General features: G+C 35.7%; 1 protein-coding gene across 1 annotated transcript; it reads left to right on the forward strand.

The window, feature by feature from the left end:
• The first annotated feature begins 989 nt into the window (after positions 1 to 989).
• On the forward strand, positions 990 to 8,277 carry LOC105971810 (structural maintenance of chromosomes protein 2-1). The gene is made up of 21 exons (XM_012996707.2): positions 990 to 1,523; positions 1,894 to 2,574; positions 2,696 to 2,839; positions 2,932 to 3,222; positions 3,308 to 3,493; positions 3,592 to 3,756; positions 3,837 to 3,896; positions 4,201 to 4,263; positions 4,338 to 4,429; positions 4,594 to 4,690; positions 5,057 to 5,173; positions 5,324 to 5,542; positions 5,954 to 6,094; positions 6,173 to 6,340; positions 6,408 to 6,592; positions 6,700 to 6,793; positions 6,872 to 6,960; positions 7,123 to 7,348; positions 7,563 to 7,637; positions 7,723 to 7,855; positions 7,962 to 8,277. Exons 1-20 carry the CDS (start codon positions 1,206 to 1,208, stop codon positions 7,840 to 7,842), a joined length of 3,531 nt encoding a protein of 1,176 aa, XP_012852161.1. The 5' UTR covers positions 990 to 1,205; the 3' UTR covers positions 7,843 to 7,855; positions 7,962 to 8,277.
• The last annotated feature ends 970 nt before the right edge of the window (positions 8,278 to 9,247 follow it).

A 9,247-nucleotide genomic window follows, 5' to 3' on the forward strand; every position in this document is an offset into this window, starting at 1 on the left:
AGCAAAAGATGAAAAATAACCACTACAACCAATAAAAGAGAAGCATTTCATTAAAATTCATTACGAAATTACATGCATTAATGTAGAGGTAGACAAATTGTAAATCAACTTAAAATAGATGAAAAAAAAAACAGAATTCACTTGTATTTAGGCAGTACACCATTGATTTCAGAAACTAAAGGACAGTTAATTCTAGGAAAATAAATCTCAGATTAGATTACATAATTAATCATAAAAACAGTAAACCACAATTTGAAATTATATGCGTTGATTTATATACTGAAGATTGATGAAACCTAAGAGCAGATAACAATAATTCCAAATCAAATCAATAGCTCTCAGATCCGGAACAAAAATCAAACAACATTTCAAATAAAAAAATTCAGGTGCAGAACACTAAAATCGGATGATCAACTACAAAAATCAATGGTTACATCCTTAGTTCTAGCATGGAGTCACGTAAGGGATGATTAATGGTTTACCTCTTTCGTATAACAAACTATTATACGAAGTATGTTTACTTGATGTATGGTTAAATTACGAAAAACACCATCTTGTTTGGCTAATTACAACCACGTACCCCTCAATTATATATCTTTTTACACGTCCACCCTTGCGGATTCAAATTTAGTGGAATCTTCTATATTACATGGAATATTCTCAATTTTGTACCCGTGATGATCATAAGATGTGTTTTTTTGCTTGTATATATTAGATTTAGTGCATCAGAAACTGTATTTTTGCACAAAATGAGTACAAGCAAGATAACATTCCACAAAATCTAGATGATTATGTAAAATTTGGTACTATAAGAGTGGACATGTAAAAAAATTCATAGTTGTATCCCAAATAATGTTTTTTTTTATAATTTGACCGTACCCCTTAATTTACGCATCTGTAATTGACACACACACACAGCCCAATAGAAGCTCATCATATTTTCATTTTTTTTATTTATCAATTATTTAACAAAAAATATTTCCCGCCTCACAAAACTGATTCAAATTTCACACCTCCAAAATCGAAAATTCGCATTTAGAGCGCGCTGTTCGAGAAACAAATTCGGAAACCAAATTTCTCTCTCTTCGGGGGCTCCAAATTCCTCGCAGCGCTTTGATCTCCAAAACCCCCTTTCCCCAATTTCAGTTCCCAAGTTTTTTTTCTTCTTCTGTAATTTTACATTTCCGACAAATTCAGATAAGAAGATGCACATAAAGGAAATCTGTTTAGAGGGGTTCAAATCCTACGCCACAAGAACTGTGGTCCCGGGTTTCGACCCGTATTTCAACGCAATCACTGGTCTGAATGGGTCGGGCAAATCGAACATCCTCGATTCGATTTGCTTCGTCTTGGGTATCACCAATTTGCAGCAGGTTAGGGCTTCGAATTTGCAGGAGCTGGTGTACAAGCAAGGCCAAGCTGGAATTACTAAAGCTACTGTCTCAGTTGTTTTTGATAACTCAGATCGCAGTCGAAGCCCTCTTGGCTACGAGGATTCCCCCGAAATTACTGTTACTCGTCAGGTAATTTTGATTTAGGGCAAATTATTACCTTTAATTTTAAATTTTTTCTCGGCTAAACGAAGATTTCTGGTGTTTGTTGCAATCGTTTGTCCAAATGTTTTGTAAAAGAGCTTCCACTTTGGTTGTGTAAGCTTCGAATTAGGGAAATTGTTTAGGATGGCCAGTGCCTGCAATTTACATCTAATTTTGTATTTTTCTTTCTCTCAATTTTATGAACAAATACATGAAATTTACATATTAAATAGTATGTATTTGCGACAAATTGCTTACTCTTGCACATTTATTAAGTGGTGTAAAGCTTCAACTTGTACGGCAGTGGTCTTCTAGGCCGTTCCCCTAGACCTGATTTAAAATTTATTCCATTCTGCAGATTGTAGTTGGTGGAAGGAACAAGTATTTGATCAATGGGCACCTCGCCCAGCCTAGTCGAGTTCAGAATCTGTTCCACTCAGTGCAGCTTAACGTGAATAATCCACATTTCCTTATAATGCAAGGGCGTATTACCAAAGTGCTGAATATGAAACCTCCTGAAATCTTGTCTATGCTCGAAGAAGCTGCTGGGACAAGAATGTATGAGACAAAGAAAGAAGCTGCTCTCAAAACACTTGAAAAGAAACAGAGCAAGGTAGACGAGATCGACAATCTTCTTGACCACGAGATACTCCCAGCTCTAGAGAAGTTGAGAAAAGAGAGAACACAGTACATGCAATGGGCCAATGGAAATGCCGAATTAGATAGACTTAAGAGGTTTTGTATTGCTTATGAATATGTGCAAGCAGAAAAGATTAGAGATAACGCAGTTCATTGCGTTCAAGAAATAAGAAATAAGATTGTTGACATTGATGCTAGTGTTGGAAAGATGCACGAGGAAACACAAAAAATGGAGAAGCAAGTTTCGGAGTTGACTGCTGAGAAAGAAGCAAGCATGGGAGGGGAGATAAAATTGTTGTCTGATAGAGTCGACGTTATGTCACGGGATTTGGTGAAGGAAACTTCGGTTCTAAAAAATCAAGAAGATAATTTATCAACTGAAAAGGAGAATGCCACGAAGGTACACTTTAGTATATCTGCTTTCTTTTGATAGACTCACTTACAATTAATTGAACTTATACTTTTTCAGACAGTATAGATTGTATTTCAAACGCACCTATTTTATTTTCTACTAAATCCAGATTGAGAGAAGTCTTGAAGAATCAAAGCTAGCAGCAGAAGAGATGGCTACTGCTGTAAAAACAGCTGAAGATGGTGCTGCTGGTCTTAAGAAAAATGTTGAGGAGCTATCAAAGAGTTTGGATGAGCATGAAAGGGAATACCAAGTAAAGAATTCTCAGATATCCTATTGTATTTAGCTGATAACAGCTTTAGCATTTATATTGATGGAAATTATCTCACTATTGTATTATTATAGGGTGTAGTAGCAGGGAAGGGCAGTGGGAATGAAGAGAAATGCCTTGAAGATCAACTGGCAGATGCCAAGATAGCTGTTGGAAGGGCAGAGACGGAATTGAAGCAATTACAAACGAAAGTAGGCCACTGTGAGAAGGAACTGGATGATAAAAAAACTCAACTATTATCAACACGTGAAAAAGCTGCTGCTATAGAGAATGAGCTCAATGTCAAGAGGAAAGATGTTGAAAAGGTTAAATCTGCTTTGGAATCACTTCCCTATGAAGAAAACCTTATGGAATCACTCCAAACGGTACGCTTTACCTCGATGGCATTTAATTCCTATCTCGTTAAAAATTATAAGATCCTGTCTCAAATTGAGAATTAAATGTTATTAGGATCGCACGACTGAGTTGGAGATGGTGCAGAAATTTAAAGAGGAAGCACGCATAATTTCTTCACAGTTGGCTAATGTTGAATTCAATTACAGTGATCCAGAAAAGAATTTTGATAGGTCAAGGGTGAAAGGTGTGGTTGCAAAACTAATTAAAGTGAAGGATAGCTCTGCAGTGGTCGCCTTAGAGGTTGCTAATGCATTTTCACAAAACTTAGTTGTTCCGATTGTCCATTTTGCATGACGTCCCCAGTTGTGAATTCCAGCCTCTTTTGGTGTTATGTTCAGGTTGCTGCTGGTGGGAAGTTGTTTAATGTTGTCGTAGATACAGAGAACACCGGAAAACAACTTCTTCAAAAGGGTGGTCTAAGGAGGAGAGTTACAATCATTCCTCTAAATAAGATCCAAACTTACCCCGTCTCACAGAGAGTTCAAAGTGCTGCCGTTAAATTGGTTGGTCTGCGAGCCATGTCTATTAATTTATTCTTATGACTTGTGTATACATAAAATGTAATGTTCTTTTGCATTGTCAGGTTGGCAAAGGCAATGCTGATGTGGCACTCTCTCTGGTTGGATATGAACAAGAACTGCAAGTATGCTTTCACATATATTTTTTTTAATTCTAGACTCACTTTTATTTATTTTATTCCAGCATTTCTGTTATTTAGTCTTGCAACCATATAATAGGAATATTACTGTTTTTGTTGATTATCATCTATACCTGTTAAAATCTTGAGTCTGTGCAGTCGGTTCTACTTTAACATAAGCATGAGTGGTGAAGAAACTTTTTTATATCAAAGCTGTTTTGGTTTAATCTTGATTTTGCTTCTTTCTTTTTAAAGTTTGAAGGCAAATTTTGTAATCTGTTATATTCTAAGACATACGAATGCTTTGCAGAGTGCAATGGAGTATGTGTTTGGATCAACATTTGTTTGCAAAACAATTGATGCTGCAAGAGAGGTATGTTATGTTTGTGAGCTTTCTTCTTTCCTCTTGTATTCTCGTCTATATTCTCATTACTTGATGGTTCGTAGGTTGCCTTCAACAGAGAAACAGGCACACCAAGTGTTACTCTAGAAGGGGATATCTTCAATCCCAGTGGGCTATTAACTGGAGGTAGTCGCAAGTAAGTTATGATATGTTCTCCTTATGTTCTCCTTTCTCATGGACTCACCCAACTAATGTTGGAAATATAAATTGCCGACATGTTTTCTCTTATATACTGTTTTCCCTATATTGTACTGCTAGTGTAACAACATAAATACACACTAAAAATCTTCATAATTTCAGAGGTGGAGGTGACCTGTTGAGGCAACTTCATGCTTTGTCAGAAGCTGAAAACAAACTCTCTATTCATCAGAAACGTCTGTTGGAAATTGATGCTAAGGTTATTTTGAACTTCCACTCCCATTTTTTATGTCATAAATGCTAGATCATGTTTGTATCCCTGTTTCCCAGACGAATATTTCAGTAATAAGTTGATTTGTTTATTCAATAAATTCTAACTACAAGATTTTTTTATTTAAAAAAAATGTTGAACAGTCTCAATACCGATCATTTTTTGGATTCATATTAAATAATTACCATGATTGGTATGTTAATAGTTATATGGAATTTTGATGAACTGATTTCTCTCTGTACTGGATTGTCTTCAGAACCTAGAATCACATCTAGTTTTTCTAGATTCGCTTCAGCTATTGTTACCAAAATTCGCCTTTATCAAGATCATAATGCTTCTGTTTGTTGGCATCAGATTAACGAGCTTCTTCCGCTTCAACAAAAGTTCAAAGACCTTAAGACACAGCTGGAACTCAAGTCACATGATCTTTCACTCATGGAGAACAGGGCCAAGCAGAATGAGCATCATAAGGTTGAGCTTTATCTGTACCAAGCATTTAAAATAGCACACAAATATTGCTGGTTCTTCCATTGTTAGGCCACAATTCTTTTATCACATGTTCCAGATAATACATGTCTAATCCCTCTCACAACCATGATAAGAATTTGTTGTATGATATAGCTCAGTGAGTTGGTGAAGAGGATTGAGGAGGAGCTTGGAGAAGCAACGTCAGCCATTAAACAAAAGAAACTTCTTTATGAAGAATGTGTAGCCAAGGTGTCATCTCTTGAACAGTCAATTCACAACCATGCCGGAAGTAGGGAAAGTAGACTCAAGGATTTAGAGAAAAAAATTAAGGCTATTAAGAGTCAGATGCAAGCAGCTTCAAAGAATCTCAAGGTAGATAATTTGTCATTTTAATTTACGTCTTTTTTGGTAATTGTCTAAATTTGAAAATGACACTGGTCTCTTTTTACTGTTACATAAGTTCCCTAAATTCCATTTTTTGTAACATTAAAAACAATTTCCGCTAGAAGTTAGCTTTGATTGGTTGAAGTACTTGCTTATTGAGTGAAATCTGGTAACCAACCAGACTTCATTAATCCTATCTCCCACTGCACTGCTTCCCATGCTAAGTTTTCATACCTTGTCAATTCAGTTTAGGAGTTTAGGTTATTTGACTTGATACATTTAAAATTCTTTAGTACTGTGATTAGTTATTTACATCACTAAGCTTACTGCTATACACACCTATTCTTTTTTTAGTTCATTAAACTACATTGATCCTATTTCAATGTCTGCAATCTTTAGGGACACGAGAGTGAGCGGGAGAGGCTTATAATGGAAAAGGAAGCAGCTCAAAAAGAACAAATATCTTTGGAGAGTCAACTAGCAGCTTTAAAGAAGCAGATAAATGATCTTACTTCAGAAGTTGATTCTCAGATAATTAAGGTACACCCGATATAGACTGACACTGGAGGGTCTCAGTCCTGGATGAAACCAAATTTGATCTTTTATATCTTCTTTCAGGTTAATTCAGTGAAAAAGGATCACGAAGAGGTTCAATCTGAGCTCAACAAGGCTCGTTTGAAGCTCAAAGAACGTGATTCGGAAATTACTAGTATTATCAAAGAGCAACAGGGAATTCAACATAAAATTAGTGAGGCCAACTTAGAGAGGAAAAGAATGGAGAATGAGGTATATGTCCATTTTGGTCCTTGAATCAGCTTCTTTAGAAAACTGATCCTTTTTTCTTCGTCTATAGGTCAAACGTATGGAGATGGATCAGAAAGATTGTTCTCTGAAGGTTGATAAATTGTTAGAGAAACATGCTTGGGTTGCATCCGAGAAGCAACTTTTTGGACGAGTTGGGTCAGATTACGACTTTCAGTCCCGTGATCCTCACAAGGCTAGGGAAGACTTTGAGAAACTGCAAGCTGACCAATCAGGGTGAGAAATGAGCAAGAGTGCAAGATAATTGGTTCTTTGCATTCATTTTTAAACTGGACTCCAATAATATTCTGATTTTTTTGCCCCCTTCTAACTTCTTATTGCAGTCTCGAGAAAAGGGTAAACAAGAAGGTCACAGCCATGTTTGAGAAAGCTGAAGATGAGTACAATGACTTGATATCTAAAAAGAACATTATCGAGGTTAGCTTGGTGGAATGACATGTCAATGTTCCCATGATATATGTGTTGCTTACGGCTTACGCAGATTTTTCCATGCAGAATGACAAGTCAAAAATCAAATTGGTCATTGAAGAGCTCGATGAAAAGAAGAAAGAGACCCTTAAAGTCACTTGGACTAAAGTTAACAAGTCAGTATAGTTTATTCATTCTAACTTCTTGTCGCTAATTTGCAATGATGACAATTAATTCATGTTCATCCTAAATCTCCTACTATGACGCTTCCTCTCCAACTTTGTGAGATCAGGCTAAATTTGCTAGTAATACTTATTATAGGTGCTCTTTTTATTCAGGGATTTTGGGTCTATATTTTCTACTCTTTTGCCGGGCACAATGGCCAAACTGGAACCTCCCGAGGGAGGCAGCTTCCTTGATGGTTTGGAGGTTCGGGTAGCTTTTGGGAGTGTTTGGAAACAATCCTTATCTGAACTTAGTGGAGGGCAACGATCTTTACTTGCACTTTCTTTAATTTTGGCTTTGCTGCTCTTTAAACCCGCTCCACTATATATACTGGATGAGGTATGTAAAGTTTTTGTTTCGTGCAATTTTTTTTTCGTGATTTTTGTGAAAAATATTTGAAACATTGTTGAACTGTCTGCTAATAAAATGAGTCAGATTTCGTGATTTTCTTCGCGTTATAATTTCTAATTTTTAAGCCAATACCAAGGTATTTTTATGCAAAGATAACACATTCAAATTGAATTTCCAAGCTGATCTTTCTGAAATGTCTCAGGTCGATGCAGCGCTTGATCTAAGCCACACACAGAACATCGGAAGGATGATAAAAACTCATTTCCCACACTCCCAAGTTAGTTTTCCAGCTTCTATTCTCCTCTCTCCTATCCTTTCTACACCAGGCATCTCGTTAAAAGACCTTACCTTTTCGTTTGCAGTTTATTGTGGTTTCATTAAAGGAAGGCATGTTCAATAACGCTAATGTTCTTTTTCGGACAAAATTTGTGGACGGTGTCTCTACTGTTCAGAGAACTGTGACGAATAAACAGAGCAAGTGATTCTGATTATCTGGTAATCGTTACACTGTTTCATATCCACATTGAGCTGGAACACATTTCTCTGTGTCCAAGATCTCATTAGTCGAGATTCTCATTCATGTTTTCATATCTTCTTGCAGTTTGATCTTCAAGATTTTTCTCCATTACACACACAAACCGGTGCCAGCTGGAGATGTAAGGACCGATCTTTGTCTTTCTCTGTGTATAAAATTATTATGCTTTAACTAATCTTCTGAGTGCATATCTTCAAATGCTGTGTATACTTTCAGTTTTCTATGTGCAATTTGGGGTAGTGGGCATTTTCATTGTTGAAGAGGAAATAGCCTTGTCTCTAATTACAATGCAAAATCTTCACTATTGGCATATTTGATTGGATAGCTTAAGGTTTTGGAATATGATTAAAATGCAATCTATAAAATTTCATTTTGATACTGATTATGTTCTTGATATTTTACTGGCAATATGATTAGATACTGTGTCTCTGTGTGTGTGTGTTTGTGTGTGAAAAAAGAGGAGGTGGATATGATTGTGATTGAGGGAACATGGTACAATCTTGAAATCACATGACATGATTTTGTAATACATGATGATTGAACCAAATTAAAATAAAAAAATATGAATTATTTATATTGCATTTCGGTGGGGATCACTTATGAATCAATTTACTGTACACTAATTATATTCGATGCTCGGAGGACAGGTACTTGTCAACCAACTCTTTTGGACCTATACATATATATTTTTTATATATATATATGAAGCAAAGTGTAGTTTTTATATTATTTAATGCTGACCTAATTTATTTTGAATTTAATAATTAGGGTTGGGTGGTGGGATTGAGCCTTTGACTGTAATCCCTTTGAAAATTGAAGGAATAAATATATCATGGGTCAGCTGTCTTCTTCAGTCTTTAGATTGATCTGGGGACAAAATTCACTATTTCCAAAATTGGAATTAGTTTTTCTTCTTCCAAAAATGATATTTCTTTTTCTTTTCAAAAGTTCTAATTTCAATTGACTTTTTCGATTTTCATCCCTAAAATAATAAGAGAGTTTTGATCCAAGTACATTTGACTTTGTTAAACTTTAAAATGAAGATTTTCTGTCACATTTATGTCAACTCATAAATTAAACTCCAAGTCAAAGGCATAAGAACATGACATCTGGATATCAACCGGACAATACGGTAGCGACGAAGTCCTTTTCTTTCTTCATAATTGCAGTTGCGGATTTGAAGCCAGTGTTCATTTTTACAAATAATAGTCGGATGTATTGGTACCATAATACAACCCGGAATTGTATGAGAGCGAGTTTACTGATACACTTCGAGTATTTTAGAGTCAAAAAGATAAATCAATAACATTTTGAAATATTGGAAAAATAAATTATGGTGAAATAACTAACTG

The sequence above is a fragment of the Erythranthe guttata genome, chromosome 6 (assembly GCF_056151865.1).
Source record: "Erythranthe guttata isolate IM_541 chromosome 6, IM_541, whole genome shotgun sequence".
Lineage (NCBI taxonomy): Eukaryota > Viridiplantae > Streptophyta > Magnoliopsida > Lamiales > Phrymaceae > Erythranthe > Erythranthe guttata.

Bases quoted from the DNA above. Each gene is read 5' to 3' on its own strand.
- LOC105971810 (XM_012996707.2), top strand. From the start codon at position 1,206: ATGCACATAAAGGAAATCTGTTTAGAGGGGTTCAAATCCTACGCCACA. The intron at 2,575-2,695 runs GTACACTTTAGT...TACTAAATCCAG, and splicing joins AAAAGGAGAATGCCACGAAG to ATTGAGAGAAGTCTTGAAGA. The intron at 3,757-3,836 runs GTTGGTCTGCGA...TTGCATTGTCAG, and splicing joins AAAGTGCTGCCGTTAAATTG to GTTGGCAAAGGCAATGCTGA.